The 21833-nt window shown below is 43.8% G+C and overlaps 2 protein-coding genes across 2 annotated transcripts; both read right to left on the bottom strand.

The window, feature by feature from the left end:
• Positions 1-3772: 3772 nt before the first annotated feature.
• Positions 3773-4619, bottom strand: LOC143990131 (uncharacterized). The gene is made up of 2 exons (XM_077490296.1): positions 4355-4619; positions 3773-4272 (listed from the first exon to the last, which is right to left on the bottom strand). Exons 1-2 carry the CDS (start codon positions 4530-4532, stop codon positions 4061-4063), a joined length of 390 nt encoding a protein of 129 aa, XP_077346422.1. The 5' UTR covers positions 4533-4619; the 3' UTR covers positions 3773-4060.
• A 10621-nt stretch (positions 4620-15240) lies between these two features.
• Positions 15241-16870, bottom strand: LOC143990130 (uncharacterized). Its single transcript, XM_077490295.1, has 3 exons — positions 16396-16870; positions 15958-16101; positions 15241-15865 (listed from the first exon to the last, which is right to left on the bottom strand). The coding sequence occupies exons 1-3, from the start codon at positions 16751-16753 to the stop codon at positions 15708-15710; spliced, it is 660 nt and encodes a 219-aa protein (XP_077346421.1). The 5' UTR covers positions 16754-16870; the 3' UTR covers positions 15241-15707.
• Positions 16871-21833: the final 4963 nt, after the last annotated feature.

Raw genomic sequence — 21833 nt, 5'->3', positions numbered from 1 at the left:
TGATGGGCGCTGGTGAAACTGCCTGAATTTGTTGGGGACAGGTGAGGCTGCATTGATTGGCATTGGTGAAGTGGCATTGATGGGCATCCCTTACAGTCACACACAGACACCGAAACAGAAAATGCATCCCTTAGGCCGCGTACACACGCGGGGACTGTTCGCTCAACTTTGTCCGTCAAACAGTTTCAGCGGACAGTCCGCTCAAAATTAGCATGGACGGACTTGGCCACACACGACGAACGAACAGTCCGCTGAAACCGTGCGTGATGACGTACGTCACGTACGTCGGGACTAGAACTAGGAAGTCCAAGACACAGCAAAGCACCCTTTGGGCTCCTTCTGCTGACTTTGCGTTAGTAGAAGTTTGGTTAGAGACGATTCGCGCTTTTCAGACTTCAGCTTAATTTGTCCGTTCGCTGCGGCGCAGTCTACCTGTGAGGTTTGTATCTGTCTTTCGGTGTGGATCAGTTGTACCTGTTATTAGGCGCTTCTGGTCCGCTCGTTTCTGGGTTTCAGGTCGTTCTTCATAGGTCTGGCTGTTCTTCAGTGCGTTCAGTTGAGCTTGTCTGTCCAGCCGACCGTTTCAAAGCCATGGAGTGTGGACGTACTCGGGAACGAGTTCGTGCTATATGGGGGCTTGGTGTTGGGGTTAATACTTTGACCCGAGCCCAGTCTGTGAACAGGGTGAGGAGGAGTTCATGGACAAAGAATTGGTTGCGCCAGCGTGACCAATTCTCGCATATGCCTTTACTCTGTGAGATCCGTGAGAATAATCCTGATGATTTCAGGAATTATCTCAGGATGACGGACCCCGTTTTTCACCGTCTGCTGGCTTTGCTGACCCCTTATATCAGCAGGCAGGATACCTGCATGCGGCAAGCCATCACTCCAGAGCAGAGGCTCGTCGCCACGTTGCGCTACTTGGCGACAGGGAGAAGCCTTCAGGACCTCAAGTTCTCGACAGGCATCTCCCCCCAGGCTCTGGGGATCATTATTCCAGAGACCTGTTCTGCCATTATTCGGGTCCTGCAGAAGGAATATATGAAGGTAAGTTTGTTCTTTTAATATTGCATTGTATGTTTGTATTAATTTCATCATGACTTTTAATATCCATGACAGGAATATGATGTGAATGTCCCCTTTATATGAATGCATGCATTTTTTTTTTTTTTGTGTCATTTTTTTTTCTTTATTTTTTTTTTTTTTTTGTGTCATTTTTTTTTAGCTTTTTACCTTTTTTTGTGTATACACCCTGTGTGTGGGGGGGAGAGAGAGAGAGAGAGAGAGATAGATAGATAGATAGATAGATAGATAGATAGATAGATAGATAGATAGATAGATATAGATATAGAGATAGATAGATATAGATATAGATATAGAGATAGATAGATATAGATATAGAGATAGATAGATATAGAGATAGATAGATAGTTATAGAGATAGATAGATAGATAGATAGATAGATAGATAGATAGATAGATAGATAGATAGATATATCGAGATATATATATATATATATATATATATATATATATATAGAGATATTTATATATATAGAGATATAGAGATATATAGAGATATAGAGATATATAGAGATATATAGAGATATATAGAGATATATAGAGATATAGATATGGATTGTCAACTCATTAATTATTCCCCCCACTCAAATTGGTTGCATGTGTTGGTATACTTAGTAATTAGTCCTCCCCCCCACCCCATTAAAATTGGTTGCATGTGTTGGTATACTTAGTAATTAGTCCCCCCCCCACCCCACTCAAATTGGTTGCATGTGTTGGTATACTTAGTAATTAGTCCCCCCCCACCCCACTCAAATTGGTTGCATGTGTTGGTATACTTAGTAATTAGTCCCCCCCCACCCCACTCAAATTGGTTGCATGTGTTGGTATACTTAGTAATTAGTCCCCCCCCCACCCCACTCAAATTGGTTGCATGTGTTGGTATACTTAGTAATTAGCCCCCCCCCCCCCACCCCACTCAAATTGGTTGCATGTGTTGGTATACTTAGTAATTAGTCCCCCCCCACCCCACTCAAATTGGTTGCATGTGTTGGTATACTTAGTAATTAGTCCCCCCCCACCCCACTTACCCACCTAATTTATGTCCCCTGGTCCATCAGAGGGCTGATTAATCTGTGAATTGGTCCGCCTACTTTTTTTTTTGGCAGAAAACAAATTTGCAAGATTTCTTTTTAACTGTTGTTCCAAAATGTTTTTGAATTTTATTTGTTATGAATTGTTTTTATTTAATGACTAATTTTTTTTTTTGTTTCATGTGTTTGACTCCCCAGCTTCCTTCAACGCCACAGGAATGGCAGACTGTGGCTTCCCAGTTCGCTGCCCGTTGGGACTTCCACAACTGCGGAGGGGCCATCGACGGGAAACATGTGAGGATTGTGCCCCCACCCCATTCGGGGTCCTACTATTGGAATTATAAGGGGTTCCATAGTGTGGTGCTAATGGCGGTGGTGTCGGCACAATGTGACTTTCTTTATGTGGATGTGGGGAAGAACGGCCGGATGTCTGACGGAGGAGTCTTTAGGCAGACCGAGTTCTGCCACCGTCTTACCACTGGTGGCCTGGACTTGCCACCAGATGCCGAAAATGTGGAGGGGCTCCCGTTTGTTTTTCTGGCTGATGAAGCGTTCGGTCTGAGTGAACATCTCATGAGACCCTTCCCCCAAAGGACCCTCACCCCGGAGAGGAGGATTTTTAATTACCGGCTGGCCAGAGCAAGAAGGGTTGTGGAGAGTGCCTTTGGCATTATGGCCAGCCGGTTCCGTCTGTTACTGACAGCCATCAACCTGGCAGAATATAAACTGAACTATGTTATTCTGTGCTGCTGCATTCTGCACAATTTTCTAAGGAAATTTTCAGGTAACCAGTACCTGCAGCCTATTGGGCCTGAGGCCGGACTCAGGCTTCCAGAACTGACAGGGCTGGATCATGCCCTTCCTGGCTTAGCCCCCCAAACAGCACGTGAGGTGCGTGACCGCTATGTCAGCTATTTTAATGGTAGGGGGGCTATTCCAATGCCAGCTGACCAATAAAAAAATCTTTTTCTTGAAATATGTCTTGTCTGTTCAAATTTTGAAGTTTGGTTCTTGTTTGCTTTTCACGTTGCTTGTATCCTACATTGTCCTAATTCAGGGATATGCAATTGGCCAACCTCCGGCTGGTGCAAAACTACAAGTCAATCATGCCTCTGGGTCTCATGCTTGTGGCTGTCAGTCTTGCTATGCTTCATGGGACTTGTAGTTCTGCAACAGCTGGATTTCCACTAATTGCATATTCCTGTCCTAGTGCATTTGTATAGCAAAGTGTTTTTTGACAATAGGAAATAAGGCCCTTTGTGACAGAAAACACAAAATGACTTCCCAAACTGGTATTGAGTATTGAAAGAAGTAGACACACACACACACCTTTTTTTTTTTTTGATTTTTTAATAGTGCACATTCCAACCAGTGCCTCTTATTTAGATCTTTTTTTGTGCCTTTTTTTTATTTATTTTTTATTTTTTTATAAATTCTTTTTTTATTTTTATTTTTTTTGGGGAAATTGTTTTTTTTAAAAAAAAAATTTTATAATTTTTTTTGTTTTTATGAATTCTTTTTTGTTTTTTTCTTTTGTTTTTTTTTTCTTTTTTGGTAAACATAGAAATATATAAATATATAAAAAATGCAATTATCACAAAAATAAAAAAATAAAATCAGATTTTTTACTATTTACATAAAACAAGGGGTAAAGCCAAATTTTGAAGATGCACACCAAAAATTGGTAATGTCAACAGGTGCTATGTACCATCATGAGTGATCAATGGACGTGTTTGGTGTGTGCAATCCCTTCCTCTCACATACTAGAATGAGGAAGGGTTTGCAAACACCAAATGCGTCCATTGCGATCCTCTGATGGCACATAGCACATGTTGACACACCGTGTGCATCTTCAAAATTTGGCCTCTAAAAATCAAGTAAAAACCTTAAAAACTTTTTGGCAAGGAAATGAAGAACATGATCGATTGTGTTTTAGGGAACAGGGGCTTAGATTCTCCCTAAAACATCGATCATGTCCTTCATTTCCTGCCTCATAGGGACCAGCTGTTGTTGTAGAGCCTGGATTTGGTGTAGCATGGCCTGGATGTTGCTCTCCATCAAATCCATTCTTGCATTCCAGGCCATGACCTGCCCAATCAGCCTGTGGGCACAGTCCGAGGTAAATGGCTCGGCTTGTCCTTCCACAACCAGATCATCACCTAAAAACATGTGTAGATAAAAAATTGGTTAACATATACAGCCATTAATTGTTTACCTTAAGCTGGGTTGTCAGACACTCACTTTCACTTTGTGGGGTGTGTAACTCCACCTGCTCTTCCTCCTCCACATCTAGCCCTGGGCTGGGCTCATCCAGTGGAGCTACGGAGCTTGGTCCAGTGGAGGATACCGAGCTTGGCTGCTCCCTCGAGGACACTGGGCTGGGCAGCTCCAATACTGATGCGGGGCTGGATGGCTCCATCACCGACACGGGGCTGGGGCTGGGGCTGGGGCTAATTGCCCAATCAGGCTGGCGAGGTCGGGGGGTCCTGGGCTGCTCCGCCTCTTGTCTGAGTCTTTGTTCCCCTATGAGAATGAAAAAAAAAAAAAAATACTTTTAAGCATAGTGATATTTGAGTTCAGAAATTTGAATATGAAACATTGGTTTGAAGTGGTGTAAAATTATTAGCTGGTTATTACAAGATCCTAGTTTAATACATCCTTAAAATGACTTTTTTTTAGTTAGGCTGTGTTCAGACTGCTGCGATGTGTGAACGCTGCAAATCTACTGTGGTTTCACACATCGCATGCGCAGTTCGTACTGCCCTATGTGACCTGCTGGGAGTATCAGTGTAAAGTTTTATTGACACCTCCAAATTAGTTCTCATTTCACAGTGCAATCTTTAAACTCGGACAGGAATCGGACCACATGGTGTGAACACCCATGTGATCCGATTCGGCTGTGGACTAAAAAAAGGGCCATGTACAAGTTTGGTCCGGATGCGATGCAAATTCAGCCATACTATATGCATGGCTGAAATCGCATCACACAGAGATCACATGTGATTTGCACTGCAGTGCGGTGCAAATCACATTTGATCTCGTACATTGCAGCAATGTGAACCTAGCCTTTAACCAAACTGTGATACTGTATATCTTTTGTCCAAGTTTCACAGACGGAGACACACTTGAATCAACGCCTGGAGTACCTGTGTGTGATTATGTCAAAAATGTTCTATGAAGGCCCAAACTACACTTATAAAAGTTTCCTAGTCCAGATGTTGAACCAGCATTTTATCTATCTATCTCATTTTTTTAATTGAGTCTACATTGCACTGAATAAATTTATGAAACTTTAGTAAAAATTTATATCCTATAAACTGAGCGTGACAATTCAGTTTATCATGAACAATACAAAAAAAATAATAACTAATTAAAATCTAATCCAACACCAGATAAATTTACACCATACACAAATTCATGCTATTTACGCCCACATATACGAACAACCATATGCGCCAGATTTTCATAAACTACCTACACGAACGATTACTATAAAATCCGCCAGATTTACATACACTATTTACACGAACGATTACGATAAATCCGCCAGATTTACATACACTATCTACACGAACGATTACGATCAAATCCGCCAGATTTTCCAATGCCTACACGAACGATTATGTCCGACAGTCACGAGAAACGCGGAGTTTACTCACTTTTTTTCAGGACCTTTTTGATGCGGTAATATTGGTCCGGCTCCCTGGACTTGATGTCCGACCATCGTTTCCGCAGCTGGTCCTTTCCTCTTCGTACCCCAAATTTCGTCTCCAAGGCTGTGACTACCTCATCCAAGATGGCGCTTTTCCGGACATTAGGTTTTGGGTAAGGGCCATGTTCCCCATCATAATCCTTCCTTTTTAAAATAGCCACCATCTCCACCATCTCTTCGAAGGCCATATTGGTGGCCTTATATCTCCTCCTTGCTCCTGAAGCATGGGGCCCATGGCTTTCCTCCGCGCTGCTCACGCTGCTCCTAGAATTTGCGTCCGCCATTTTCTGCTATCATTCACCCACAGCGGAAGGAGGGTAAAAGGGGCGGGGAAACACGGTCGCAAGGAACGTCAGGGGCGGGCGACGCAGGCGGAGCCTGAGCGCATGCGCTATATAAAGCGTTACCACGAGGCCGTACGCTTGTCCGAACGGAATCAGCGAGTGCTACACGCGACGGTAAGATAGTTATCATTTTATTTTCGTTTAATTTAAAGCCTGCGTTAGGGATGTGCATATTGCATTTTATTCTTATTGATGTTTAATTGATTTTTATGTGGGTTGGTGGTTGAGTGGGCTTGGTGTTTTGTGTGGTAGTGTGGGGGTGGGGGTGGGTGTATAGGGGGGTGGGGCTAGTGTGTGTGTGTGTGTGGGGGGGGGGGGTAGTGTGTGTGTATGTGTATGGGGCAGTAGTGTGTGTAGAGTGTGTGTGTGTGTGGGGGGGGGGGTAGTGTGTGTGTATGTGGGAGGGGTAGTGTGTGTGTGTGTGTGGGAGGGGTAGTGTGTGTGTGTGTGTGTGTGTGTGTGTGTGTGTGTGGGAGGGGTAGTGTGTGTGTGTGTGGGGGGGGGGGGGGGTAGTGTGTGTGTGTGTATGTGTATGGGGCAGTAGTGTGTGTAGAGTGTGTGTGTGGGGGGGGGAGTGTTTGTGTGTGTGGGAGGGGTAGTGTGTGTGTGGGAGGGGTAGTGTGTGTGTGTGTGTGTGTGTGTGTGTGGGGGGGGGGGGGGTAGTGTGTGTGTGTGTGTGTGTATGTGGGGGGGTAGTGTGTGTGTGTGTGTGTGTGTGTGTGGGGGGGGGGGTAGTGTGTGTGTGTGTGTGTGTGTGTGGGGGGGGGGGGGGTAGCGTGTGTAGTAGTGTGTGTCTCGCCTACATTGTCACAATATAGTGTGCATTTGGTCTGACTTTTTTTTTTTTAGTTTTTTGTATTTGGTTTTTATTATTTTTTTGTTTGTTTGTTTTTTTGTTTTTTCCAGAAAATGCAAAGGTATACTGCAGACCCCTTTAAGGGGGAGGCCTTCCTCTCAACCTTTCTCGATTTAGTGGAGTCGCACAGCAATCTGTGGGATACAAAACACCCCCAATATCCAAGCCGTGCTGCCCGGAAGAAGACACTGGAGACAGTTTTGGCGTTTGTGAAAACCCGAGTCCCCCAGGCAGACACTGACTTTGTGAACGCCAAAATTAAGAACCTGCGTAGCGTGTATAGGCGGGAGCAAAGAAAGATCCTACAGTCCCAAACATCAGGAGCAGCAGCAGGTCAGGTCTATGTACCTAAGCTGTGGTATTATGACAGGCTGCGTTTTCTGGACGACACGTCAGAAGCCAGGCCGTCACTTTCGACTCTTCCGTCTACCCGTCCCTCCACCCTTCCCTCCGCCTCAGGTGAGCCATCCCTGGAAGATCCAGACCCTTCCTTGCTGGACGAAGTTGATGCGCCCAGCTGGAGCCAGGTATATTTTAGTTTCTAAAGTTTGGATTGCTCAAATATTAATGATGTCAAGTTCAATGTTTGAATTGCTTCCAAATCTAGGATTTCATCACAAATTAAATTAGATAGAAGGATACAGTAGTTTACACAAATGTGGCTCAAATCTTGGTGAACTGATGGAAAAATGATGGTGTCAAAATGATAGCCTTTTGTATTTCAAGACAAATGTATTTGCAAGTGAGAACTGTAAAATTGTTAGTGATTGATGATTTCTAAATATAGACATATTTTAGTTATTGATTGCTTTGTTTTTTTACACAGGATGAGCTCACCCAGGAGGAGGCCGGGACCAGTGGTATGGAGGAGGAGGCCGGGACCAGCCACACACAAGAGCTAGCTGGGCCCAGCAGGAGTAGGACTGAGAGCCAGGTCCCTCCCCTCCGCCTAGCCAGCAAAAGGCCCAGGAGGATGGGCCGTACAGAGGAGGAGTCCTTGGTGCTGATACAGCAAGCCACACAAATTTTGTCCAAACCCCCCAATCCGGAGGAGGCCTATGCCACTTATCTGGCTAGCAAGCTCCAAGAAATGGACAAACCCCAAAGAAACATGTGTGAGGCAATCTTTTTTGATGCCATCCAACGGGGTCTGAAGGGTGAGCTCACACCCACCACTAAGCTTTACAACACAGACCCTACTGCTCCTCCTCCTCCTCCTCCTCCTCCTCCTCCTCCTACCACAACTCCACCACCAGAGGCACAGCCTCCAGCGACGCGTGGAGGGAAGGCTAGACGGAAGAGTTGCAAGTGACTGCCTGGCTTCAGTCTGCTCTGAAAGAAGACGCAGGCTGTTGTAGTACCACAGTCTGGGGACATAGATCTCATCTGCTGCTGTTCCTGGTCTTTGGGATTCTAGGACCTGGTTGTGCTCCCTATGTACATGCTACGCAGGTTCGGAATTTTGGTGTCCACTCACTTGATGTGTGCCTGGGGGACAAAAGGCTTCACAAACGTCAAAATTGTCTCCAGTGTTGCCTCCCTCTTGATTTATTTTGGTTCTGAGGAAAAATAAAAATTTATTATTTCCCAAAAATCTTGTATGTTTTTTTTTTTTTTTTTTTCAATATTTTTGTATAATTTTGGCTTAAAAAACAAACTTTATTTGTGAGTAGGCAGATACATGTCAAAAGACTCTGGGGGTTATTTACAAAACACATGTTCATGTAAATATGCTAACTTCAAGTGCAATTTTTAAAGCACTGCAAGTGCACTTGGAAGTGCAGTCGCTGTAAATTTGAGGCTTAACATTTGAAATGAGGGGAAGCTCTGCTGATTTTGAACATGCAATCATGTGTAAGCTAAAATGCTGGTTTGGGTATCTATCTATCTATCTATCTATCTATCTATCTATCTATCTATCTATCTATCTATCTATCTATCTATCTATCTATCTATCTATCTATCTCTACTTGCATAGTCCTGCTTGGCCCAAAAAAATGCAAGTCCATCTTGTTTCAAACCCCCCACCAAAAAAAAAAAAAAAAAAAAAATATGACAATAGTAGTTCCAAAAATATATAGTAATAGATAAATTCTATTTTTTTCTGAAATAAATATATATATAATATATATATATATATATATATATATATATATATATATATATATATATATATATATATATATACATATATATATATATATATATATACATATATATATATATATATATATACATATATATATATATATATATATATATATATATATATATATATATAATTTTTTTTTTTTAAGATATATATATATATTCTTTTTTTTTTTCATAGGGTTTTTTTTTGTTGTATTTTTTTTAAATTTGGAATATATTTTTTCTATAATTGGAAGATTAATCATAGGATGAGGATGAATAAAAACATGTAGTATAACTCTGTGTGAATATAAGCAGCAAAGCTACTTCACTTTTCTTGCATTACGAAGAAGAAAAGAACGGGCTATATTAAAAAACCACAAAATTAGCAGCATGACGAATATGCTAGCTTCAATACGAACACTAGTTTTACAAGACCGAGCGCTTCCGCCCTGTAAATTCTTTCTGAGTATGCGTGGAACTTAGTTTGACGAACAAGCCTACACACGAGCGGACTGTTCGCTGAAACAAAGTTTCAGCGGACAGTTTTTTGGAAATTCCGAAAAACTTTGTTCAGCAGACTGTTCGCTGAAACTGTTTGCTGAAAGCCCACACACGAGCGGACTGTCCGCTGAAACACTGTTCAGCGGACAAAGTTGAGCGAACAGTCCCCGCGTGTGTACGCGGCCTCACACACACACAAAAACCTCTCGTGTGGTCTGGTCCCCTCATTAAAAAGGTGGGGTGTACATGGGCAGGGCAATGGGGTTGGGATCGGGGGTTGAGCCAGGGGGCGGCAAAATTAGGTTTCGCCTAGGGTGTCAAAAATCCTTGCACCAGCCCTGCATGTATATCATAATCAGTTTGTGGTAAATGAATCATTAGTTATCCTGGTATATTTTGGTTTATCTTTGTTTTTCACCAATACAGCAACCTGCTCTTACTAATGGACAACATGGCCTTTGGAATTACTCTTTTAAATATTTACTAGAACATAAAAACATGAACTCCCTTGTATAAAGATTTGTTGTATTTTGTTGACAGTAAAAATAAATGTAGATTTTCCCATAAGAAATATTTATAATTTTCTTGCCTTGAAATAAAATCTATTAAAAAAATCCCTGCATGCAGCAATTTGCGATGTGAATTAATTATGTCAGAAATAGAATATGCGTGCTTGTCAAAAGCCTACATCTAAACATAATCTAATTAGCTTCCTACTATGTCAGTCAATTTTCAGTTATTCCCTAGGGGTTTATTAGCTATCAAACTGTACTGTTAGGAAGCGTAGCAGTGAGGTGTACCCAGCTGTGTATAACAAAAACATAACCCTTACCACTTCTCTGCCTTGTTTAGCAAATAAAATTTTACGCAACAATGCAGCGCAGACCTGTCATTGAAAATTTGAGGACAAAATAAACATTGCAATTCAATATTAATGAATATTTGGAATAAAATACCTGTGTGTTATAAATCCTTTTCCTCTTAAGGCCCGTAAACACACTATATGAAAATTGGAAGTAAAATCTTGTCAGACGAACGATCTGCCGATTTTCGGAACCTTAGTACAGTGCTTTCGACAGCCGATTACAAATTTGTGAACGACAAAAACTGTATGTGCAGGTTATACATTTTTTATCGTACATGTACACAACCTCTGATTTTCATATAATTAATACAGTTTTGTCCAAAAAAAAAAATCATAAGAGCAAGACTACGCATGCTCAGAAAAATACATACAAAACAATTCAACACATGACATCACTTCTGACGTTGTATTCTGTCATTCAAGAATTTTCGTATGTTAGTAACCTCTTCACTTTACACATGAGACTAGCATGCAACAAGAGACGGACGAAAATTTGTCTGATAATCTGATCGTGTGTACGAGGCCTAACTCCATCCCTGGCCACAGTAGCAAAGAATGTACTCTTGTCAGAGCAGCACAGCATACCTGCTATGGCATAACTCATTTGTCCGTCAGTAGGCCCTACACATTATCCTGTACAGCAGGGGCATCAGACTCAATTTCATTGCAGGCCATATCAGCACTATCGTTGCCCTCAAAGGGTCAGTTGTATATGTAAGACTAGATGACCAGAGCACCCCACTCCCCCTTACATCAGGTGTCAAGAGCCCCCCCCCCACTATCAAAAGTCCCCCACCTTCCCCTACATCCCAGTACACCCCCTTTACCTCGTGCTGATGCCTGGGAAAACCTGTGGCTGGAGAGAGTGCTGCAGCTGCACAGAATCAGTATGATGAGTTCTGTCCTCTCTGCTGCTAAAAGCTGAGACAAGGTGGGGGCGGAGATGGGGGGTTGCTGCAGCTGCAGGAGAGGTGCAAGGGCCACATGAGATTGCCTGGAGGGCCGCAATCAGCACATGGGCCTTGTGTTTGACATATGTGCTGTACAGGTATAAACTTTCAATGAAGTGAGCTTACAGTGGTTGTCAATAGAAGCCTGCACAGACAAACAAGACGTGTCCTCTACCATAGCTCCCCATCCAGTTTTGAGTTTCTGGGACTACCTCTACACACCTTTATTTACTACATTGAGGGTAATTTACGAAAGGCAAATCCACTTTGCGCTACAAGTGCACTTGGAAGTGCATTTGGAAGTGCAGTCGCTGTAGATCAGAGGGGGACATGCAAGGAGAATAAAAAACAGCATTTTTGCTTGCACATGATTGGATGCTAAAATCAGCAGAGCTTCCCCTCATTTCAGATCTTACCCTCAGATCTACAGTGACTGCACTTCCAAGTGCACTTGTAGTGCAAAATGGTGCAAAGTGCACTTGCAGTGCACCACTTGCAGTGCACTTGTAGTGCAAAGTGAATTTTCCTTTAATAAATGAACCCTATAGTGTCTTATTTTTGTAGCCTTAAACAGATGAAGTATAAGTACAGAGATAACTTCTTTACTTCAATGCTTGTCCCTAGTCCTGCATATACTCACTTTGCCTTTGTTTCCTGCATGCTGTTAGCCCTTGTACACATGATCGGAGATTCCAACGACCAAATCGTCGGAGTTATTCCGACGGATTAATTCCGGACCAGGTCCGGAAGTGATGTTGCATACACACGGTCGGACCAAGTTGTCGGAATTTCCGGTTGCCAAGAACGTGGTGACGTAAGCCGTGTACGGCGGGCCTACAAAATGGAAGTTCAGCACCACGTCCGGCACCCTTTGGGCTCCTTCTGCTGATCTCGTGTCTATCGCGTGTTAGTAGAAGTTTGGTGAGAGACGATTCACGCTTTTCAGATTTGTGATTCAGATCGCTACTGCTGTTCAGTTTCTGCTTGTCTTGGCGTATCTGATAATCAGTGCATGCAGTCAGTAAGTATTTGTTTCTCATTGTGGACTATATCTTGGTATAGTACGCTTTGATTTGCATTTCTTATTGTCTGCTTGCTTCTGCTATTCAGTTCGTTCTTTCAGGCATTGCTGTTTATCAGTGCTTTCTGTTGTCCGTTCTGACGAGCCGACCACTTTGAAACCATGTTTTGTCTACGCACTCATCGTAGAGTTTGTGCTGTGCAGGGACTTCGTGTTGGGGTTGTTACTTTGACACAAGCCTGGTCCATGAACAGGGAGGGGAGGCGTTTGTGGACCAAGAATTGGTTGCGATCCGGGAGAATAATCCTGATGATTTCAGGAATTATCTTCGGATGACGGACCCCGTTTTTCACCATCTGCTGGCTTTGCTGACCCCTTATATCAGCAGGCAGGATACCTGCATGCGGCAAGCCATCACTCCGGAGCAGAGGCTCATCGCCACGTTGCGCTACTTGGCGACAGGGAGAAGCCTTCAGGACCTCGAGTTCTCTACAGGCATCTCCCCCCAGGCTCTGGGGATCATTATTCCAGAGACCTGTTCTGCCATCATTCAGGTCCTGCAGAAGGACTATATGAAGGTAAGTTTTATCCTTTAACATCACATTCTATGTATTTCATGATTGCTAATGTCTTGCATTTCTTTTCTCATTCCCTAATTACCATCATTGCAATATGCTCTAATTCATATACTCTGCCCCTTTGTCCTCAGGCATATTTGCCTCACTAACTTCCCCACCATGCTCTTCTTGGCCCATAAAACTATAGTCTAGTCACTAACCAATGTCTTTTGTCAGCTCCATAGTATTGCTTTCCTCTAAACACCCCCTAAAATGTCTACAAATGTTATGTGTGTGCTTCAATTCATGCAGAGTGCTTTTTTTTTGGTTGTGCCAAACTCATTAGGAACCCCCCTCCCCCCAACTGCTAGCTCAGCTGATAGCAATTCTCTATCTGCTGACTTTAACAAACCCAATACACACTATATCTACCTTTTTGATGCTCACATTTATGGACAAGTTGACCAAAGCATGTAGTGCAAGGGCCTGCCTCAATACTTTCAAATGCTTTTTTCCCCCCCTATTAATTATCTTGATATGTGATAGCAGAATGTCAAAATGTGCTTCCATTTTGTTTTCTTTTTGGTATTATGACACTTCTTACCTGCCCGGTGGGCTGCCAATAGTGTAAGTAAGGAGGGGCTTCCCAAAGTATCACACATTATTTTGGCATTCAGCTCTCAATCAAGTGGAGAGGGTTACCTGTTCAAAACACCCCCCCCCCCCTCATTTCTTAGCAAGGGCCCATCAGATGGGGGGGGTGGGGGGGGTGATGACTCTCATAAAGGGACCTTATACTTTAGGCTTTAAATACTCAGTTCCCAAAATGTTATACTAATCTTGGCCAAAAATGTTTGTGTCTAATCTGCTTGCCATGTTGATTATTTAAATTACTAATTTTGGTTCTTGTTTCACTCCACAGTGTCCTTCAACGCCACAGGAATGGCAGACTGTGGCCTCCCACTTTGCCAGTCATTGGCACTTTCCCAATTGTGGAGGAGCAATTGATGGGAAGCACGTCCGCATCGTCCCACCACCCAACTCGGGGTCGTACTATTATATATATAAGGGGTTTCATAGTATCGTGATGTTGGCGGTGGTGTCTGCGACATATGAGTTTTTGTATGTGGACGTGGGGCAAAATGGACAGATGTCGGATGGTGGAGTGTTCGCATGGACGGAGTTCTACTGGCATCTCCAGAGTGGCAGTCTGGGCTTGCCACCCCCAGAGGAGAATCAGGAAGGACTCCCGTTCGTCTTCATCGCGGATGAGGCATTTGCCCTGGCAAACCATCTGATGCGGCCTTTCCCGATGAGGACCCTCACCCCAGACCAGAGGATTTTTAATTTCCGCCTGTCCAGAGCACGAAGAGTGGTGGAGAAAACTTTTGGTATGCTGGCCAGCCGGTTCCGCCTCTTTCTTACCCCTATTCACATGGCGGAATACAAACTCAATCACATAGTGCTGGCGTGCTGTGTTCTGCACAATTTTCTTTAAAAAGTTTCTGTGAACTATGCGGTCTCAGTTGGCCAACAAGAAGCAGACTTGCTTGAAAATGATGATAACCTCACGGGCCTTGAACCTGCTCATCCTGGCTTGCCCCCCCAAAGCGCCCGTGAGGTTAGAACCCAATACATGGACTACTTTGTCGGTAGGGGGCCATTGATATGCCAGACAATGTCTGAGAGGCATTTTCTCAATAAATTTTTCTTTGAAACTCCTTCATTTACTGCTTGGCTTGCTTTTAGGTGTCTCCTAGGTAAATTTAGTTTTTTTCTTGTTTTGCCTTTTTCACCAACAGTGCAAACCCAAGTTCAAAGCGAGATGAGGGGACAGTCTCTTCTTCAGATAAGCTTATTATGTTGTGGGTCTGCTACACACACACCTTGTTTTTGTTAACTAATGTATGTAGTGCATTACTGACCAAAATCGTGTCCAAATTAACACATCACTGTGGGTGTTTTTTACTAAAGGCACATCCACTATGCACTACAAGTGCACTGCAAAAGTACACCTGAAACTGCACTTGGGGTGCAAAGTGGAGTTTCCTTTAGTAAATAACACCCATTCTCACCGCACAATCTTAAATTTTACTCCAAATACATCTTTGGCGCAATAAAAAAAGGAAGCCACACGATGATGATTTATTTAACTTTTTAATCCAAGCACGTTCACATGTGCGTTTAGAAAAGGTTTTTACAACAAACCAAGAAATTGTGTGTATCAAAAAGAGTCTTTCAGCTAATTTTTGTGTACTTGGTGTTTTTGTGTAAACAGGCATGTATCAAAGCATAACATACAGAACACAGGAACTTACAAAGTTCAACTTTGAAAAGTGAAGACAATATCAGACATGAGTATGTACAAACTTGCCTTCATCACATGGGGTGTCACCCCAGGAAAATCCAATTTTGGAAGATGCACACAGCGTGTCAACATGTGCTATCTCCCATCATTGGGGATCAATGTACATGTTTTGGGGCTGCAACCCCTTCATCTCAGCCACTTTACACAAAACAAGTACATTGATCCCCCGTGATGGGAGATAGCGCATGTTTACACACTCTGTGCATCTTCCAAATCTGGATTTTCTAAAAATACAAAAGTTGTGGATTAAAATAGAAAAACTAAAAGCCTAGCTAGTTTGGGCTGTTTCACACTCTCCCCAAAACATCAATGATGTTCTTCATTTTATTTTTCACATCATTGATGTTTTGCTGTATATTTTCCAAATCCCGATTGCACCCCATTATCTCCCCAATAAGGATCTGGGCACTTTCACTGGTAAAATGGGATTCTTCTTCCACATCACCTACAAAATAAATCAAAAAAACACACCATGTATTAAAAATATGGTGATATACATTGATGAGCTTACCGGAAGCTGTGTTCTCCAACACTCACCTGTTGTGGTGACAATTTGTCCAACTTCAACTATCTCTCCTTCCTCCTCCTCCTCCTGCTCCTCTACTTCTGGTTTTGGAATTTGGCCTTTTTTGGGAGGGGTGGGGTCCCTGGTGTCCTCATACTTGCCGAGTCTTCTCTCCCCTGTGTAAAAAGAATGTAAATAAAGAATAATTAGCACACAGAGGGCAGAATTAGGAATATGAAACATTGTTTGGAAGTGTTGTACAATTGTTTATTTTGGCGGAGCTCCAAGGTCAGAACATTATTGGGGACACTGTGTTCAGCTGGAATACTTCCCTGCAGAACGATGTATCCTACGAACAAATGAAACCATGAACTTGAAAGTGGCCATTTTAAACTGCACAACATGAAATCAAAGCACATGGAGCAGTATGCAAGCAAGAATAATCATATGAACACACGACAACTACTTACTTTTTTCAAGAACACACTTGATCCTTATGTACTGCTCGTGCTCCCTCAGTTTCAGGTCTGACCAGCGTTTTCTCAGTTGATCCATGGATCGGTGTTCCCCAAAATTCTTCTGAAGACTCTTCACAACTTTATTCATGATCTTGGTCTTTCTGATATTTGAGTTTGGGTAAGGTCCATACTTCCCATCATATTCGGTCCTGTTCAATATGTCCACCATCTCCAACATCTCTCCAAAAGACATATTTGAGGCCTTAAATCTTCTCTTCCTGTATTGGGACGTTTCAGGCTCCGGGCTTTCCTCACCCTCCTCCTCGTTAGTGGAACTATTATTAGTGCGCACCTGCGTTCTATCCGCCATGTGCTCTCCCCACTGCGGCGAAAGTGACGGGGAATAGTCTAGAAAGAACGTCAGGGGCGGGCGGAGTTTCACGCATGCGCACTGTATATAAAACGCAACACGCGAGTGTTGTCCGTACGATCTGTGAACAGAGAGAGAAGCTGAGGTGACGAACGTGCAAACGAAGGTAAAATTTTGAACTTGGTACATCACTAGGCTATACTGCTTCTAGATTGAGGCCTGCATTAGTGGAGTTTAGCCTGACATTAGGGTTTGTCTTATGTTGTGTCTTGCAGACATTATGGACGGCTTCAACGATAATAGCTTCCTCCCTCTGTTCATCGATAAATACAGAGACATGCCCTGCCTGTGGCAACCAACACACCCTCAATATAGTAACAGACAAAAGAGGCAGGCAGCAATGTTGAAACTGGTTGAGTTTGTAAAGCCGGTGGTCCCCAGGGCAGACGTCAACTATTTAAAAAAGAAAATTGGTGGCCTCAGGAGTACATATCTGAGGGAGAGGCTCAAGGTGCTGAAGTCCATGCAATCTGGAGCTGCAGCAGATGACGTTTATGTCCCCAGCCTGTGGTATTATGACAGGATGCAGTTTCTGTCAGACCAGGCTGAGGTCAGAGAATCACTCTCTACTCTTCCTTCCACGTGACCTATGCTACATTCCACCCCTGCTGAGTCTTCCGACGCCCAACCTGGGCCTTCCACTCAGGAAGAACTGGGGGAGCCCAGCTTGAGCCAGGTATAGTATTGTTGTACATATTTTGGGAGTATAAATGAATGATGTTAACTTGATTTTTGCTCACTAATTGCTGAGTTTAGAAATTGTTTCACATATCAAGACAGTAGTGGCCAAAACCTTTGGGACAAGAAAGAAAAATGCTGGGCACAGAATGATAGTCTTTTCTATTGGTTAACAGTTTGCAACAGTGTTGATGTGAAAATTGTGTGTGTTTGATGAACCAAAAACTAAAACTATGTCCCTTTTTCATACACAGGAAGAACTCAGCCAGGAACAGGAGGGTGTGGAATGCAGCAGCCAGGAGGTGGCTGGGGTAAGCGGCAGCCAGGCGGTGGGCAGGCAAAGGAGAGTCACTGAATGCCAGGTCCCTCCCCTCCGCCTTCCACGCAAAAGGGCGAGAAAGGGGGGGAATGTGGAGGAGTCTGCCCTGAGGCTGATTGGTGAGGCATCAGCGGCCCTCCAAGCAAAACCCACCTACCAAGTGGCCTTTGCCGCCTTGGTTGCGTGCAAGCTTGAGAAAATGGAGCAGGGGCAACAGCTCTTGTGTGAGGAGGTTATTATACACACCCTCAACAAGGGCCCGTTGGGCCAAATGACACAAGAAACACACTTGTGTGGTTTGGCCCATGCCCCTCCTCCTCCTTCTGCCACACCTCCAGCACCACAGCCACAGCCTGGAAGGAAGCGTGGAAGGTAGACCAGAGAGTGATGACCTGGGTTCAGTCTGGTCTGACAGAACATGCAGCCTGTTTTAGTACCACAGCCTGGGAACATAGATGTCATCTGCTGCTGTTCCGGGTTTCATGGACTTCAGGACCAGACCTCCCTCAGATATGTACTCCTCAGGTCACCAAGTTTTGCGTTTAAATAGTTGATGTGTGCCCTGGGGGCCAAAGGCTTCGCTAATCTCCCCAGTTTCTCCCTCGCTGCCTCCCTCTTTATCTGTTACTGACACCTAAATAAAGGTTTTTTTTTTTTTTGAAGAAATACTTGCGTATGTGTTTTACTTCCAAAAGGCCAGTTTATTTGTGAGCAAGCAGGTACATTTCAAAAAAACAAAGTGACATGAATAACAAGGGGTACCAACACTAAACAACCTCCTGTAGATTAAAAAAGAAAAACAAAATATAAAAAATACAATAATGTTGTTGTGGTAAGTTTACACACAAAACACCCCAAAAAATGAAAAAATTAGCAAACTGTCAAAAAATGATGTTTAGGAAATCAAAAAAAAAAAAAAATGCAGCCAAAAAAAAAAATATATATATATAAAATTGTGTAGATGTGACGAAATCAAAAACAGAAAATTGTTCCATACTTACCGTAATTTTCTTTTCCTGGTGCCTATCCATGGCAGCATACCTGTGACAAGCTCCGCCTTGGCTCCTCCCTCAGGACTAGTGAATATTATAAAAGAAAAGGTTAGTACAGCCCCCGCATTCTCGTTAATATAGAATACCGAGGGTGGGAATGTATGCTGCCATGGATAGGCACCAGGAAAAGAAAATTACGGTAAGTATGGAACAATTTTCTGTTTTCCTGGTGCCTCCATGGCAGCATACCTGTGACAAATAACTAGCTGAGACGGGTGGGATAATGCTTAGAGGTTTATTTAAAGAATTTATTATTTAGAAGAGGCTAAGGCCGAAGTGATTGCCTGTCTGCCAAACTCCACTGAGGAGAGAGCTCCTGGGTCCACCCTGTAATGTTTCAGGAATGTGTGTTGGGATGACCAGGTTGCTGCCCGACAAATAGTTTCGATCGACACATTCGCTCTTGCCGCCCAAGAGGCAGAGACCGCTCTTGTGGAGTGCGCCCTGACCGCTGAAGGGGTCTCTAGTCCCTTTGTCCTGTACACCTTGTGGATGAGTTTGACGATCCATGAAGCGATCGTTCTGGCTGATGCCTCCTTTCCTTTATGTTTTCCCCAGGGAATTATGAACAGTCTGATGGAAGCCCAGAATGGAGCTGTGGCTTGGAGATAGCATTTCAGAGTGGAGGCGATGTCTAATTCATGAAGACTGACAGAGTCCTGTTCAGAAAATGTTGGGAGTGCCCAGGGTTCTGACATGCTCAAGGATGAAGCGACCTTGGGAATGAACCCTCGTATTGTTCTAAGTTCCACTCTATCTGGGTAAAAAATAATGTGATCCTGATCTGCTCCCAAAGCTTGGAGCTCTGACACTCGCCTGCCGGAGGTTATGGCTATCAGAAAGGATAATTTTAAAGTTAGGTTCCAGAGTGATATTGAGTCCGAAGGGGCAAAGGGTGGATTGGCTAAGGACTCCAGGATGACCGTAAGGTCCCAAGTGGGAAAAGATTGTTTAGACGGTGGTCTGATCTTCCTGACGGCCTTAAAAAATTGGATTAACAATGGGTCCTCCGCCCATCTTCTACTGGTTGCCCTTATTATCTCTTCTTTAGGGATATCCTGTTGGATTGCCGACTCTATATTATCTGTCCAGACGCGTAGTGCGTTGGACACTGATGTCAGAGCTATTGCAGGTTTACAGGCATATCCTGCCATCTGATAGGCCTTCTTAAGGTCAAGGTCCATCCTTCTATCCAGAGGGTCCTTGAAGGAGGTTGAATCATCTAGGGGTAAAGTGACGTTCTTGGCCAGCCTTACCACTGCGGCATCTACCACCGGCGGGCCGTCCAGCATTTTGGAATCTGCCTCGGAGAGAGGGTATAATTTTCCCAATCGATTGGTGGAAAGTCTTTTGTCTGTCCTCCCCCATTCTTCCTCGATCACCTCCCTGATTTCCTCCATAAGAGGGAAGAAGGAGATCTGGCGCTTAAGGAAGGGGAAGTATGATTTGGACTTCCTGACCTCCACGTTGGAATCCTCCCAACCGATTGCTTGTTTAACGGCCTGCACATAGGGCTGGACCATGGCAAAGGCAAAGCCAGAGGCATCTGTGTCATCTGAGGAATCCTCTGAAATGGCCATTTCGTCCTGATGCTTAGAGGAGGAGGGAGGGAACAGACGACCACTTCCACTGGTGGAAGGACCAGGAATGGAGGCCTCAGCCATCAGCTCCTGAGGAGGAGATGCCGGTTGTTGTGTCGGCCTTGTAGCGACCAATTCCGTAAGGGAGTCTTTTACTGCCTTTTTAAGGAGATCTGCCACCTGTAGGCTCTCAGACTCTCTGTCTGCTGCATAGTCTCTAAGGCAGTCTTGACAAATTAGTTTGTCCGGAAGTGGGGAGCCTCCGCAGGCCTGACATCTGGTAGGTCTAGGTCTCGGGGAGCGCGAATGACGGCGCCTCTTAGCTGAAGCTTTCCTGCCGCTTCTGTAATGCCCATGTCTGGGTGACCTGTCTCTGCTGTGACAGGAATCATCATCGTCATCTCCATATCGCCTTGAGGTCTTCTGGCGTACAGGACTGAAATACAAAAGTATCGTCCTTAGTGCACTCTTTTTTCTTTTTTTTTAAAACTTACCTGGGCGTAGGTCCTTACCTTGGGAGTAGAGTAGGATCTTGAGCGGGCGGCAAAAGGCTCATGTTTAGGCGGCTTAGCAGAGGTAACGGCTAGGAAAGAGTCAGAGGAAAAGGCGTCAACCCGTCGTGCGCTGATTCATGGAAAAGAAGGGAATTTGCCTACAAAAGTGACGGTTCCCACCCCCCGTTACTGTGTGTTGTGTTTTGTGTTTTTTTTTTTTTTTTTTTAATCCATTTTTTATATATATTTTTTTTTTTTTTTGGAGGCTCCGATTTAAATAATTTAATATATTAATAAATTAATTCTTTTTAAGTGAAAAGAGACATTCCATCAGAGCTATACCAATATATTCGGATGATCACATGTACAAAAACAAATGCATTAAAACATGCCTTACCTTAACAGGGGTGGGAATAGCCTGGAACTCTAGAGTGTAATTCTCTTGTTGACCACAGGCATTTCACTTGTGCTGCTGGGGAAATAAATAGGAGGAGGGGAAGTGATGTCGTGCTAAAGCTCCTCCTCTGACACTCTGAGGGCAAAAAGAACCATTTGCCCTCAAAAAAGATGGCCGCCGAAGCTTCCGACGCTACCGCACACGCACCAAACGTCAAAACTGACCGTCGAAACATACAACCCGCCGGCGCATGCGCAGACGACGGCGGGAACGCTAGACTATTATAAAATGACACAGACTCGCCGCGCGCGGCCCCTAGTGAGTCTGGGAGTGACAAACAGGAAGGACAGATGAGACTGGAGGGAAAAAACAAACCTCAGGGACAGAGCAAAGCTGCTACCTCTGCTGCCATAGACTGGAGCCTGAATGCCCATACTGCAGGTAAAGCTCTTACTTAAGAGACAAACTGCTTGTCCCAAAAGATCCTACAGAAGGGACTT

Source organism: Lithobates pipiens, unplaced genomic scaffold (genome assembly GCF_037356315.1).
Source record: "Lithobates pipiens isolate NorthernLeopardFrog02 unplaced genomic scaffold, aLitPip1_a1.2 Scaffold_18, whole genome shotgun sequence".
NCBI classification, from domain to species: Eukaryota; Metazoa; Chordata; class Amphibia; order Anura; family Ranidae; genus Lithobates; species Lithobates pipiens.
Note: the sequence above shows the minus strand (reverse complement) of the source record. Positions and strands in the feature narration are given on the sequence as shown.

Excerpts from the sequence above, each read along its gene's own strand:
- LOC143990131 (XM_077490296.1), bottom strand. The coding sequence starts at position 4,532 with ATGGAGCCATCCAGCCCCGCATCAGTATTGGAGCTGCCCAGCCCAGTG. Across the intron at positions 4,273-4,354 it reads ACACACCCCACAAAGTGAAA|GTGATGATCTGGTTGTGGAA; the intron begins GTGAGTGTCTGA and ends ACATGTTTTTAG.
- LOC143990130 (XM_077490295.1), bottom strand. The coding sequence starts at position 16,753 with ATGGCGGATAGAACGCAGGTGCGCACTAATAATAGTTCCACTAACGAG. Across the intron at positions 16,102-16,395 it reads CAAGTGTGTTCTTGAAAAAA|GGGAGAGAAGACTCGGCAAG; the intron begins GTAAGTAGTTGT and ends CTTTTTACACAG. Across the intron at positions 15,866-15,957 it reads ACAAATTGTCACCACAACAG|GTGATGTGGAAGAAGAATCC; the intron begins GTGAGTGTTGGA and ends TTTATTTTGTAG.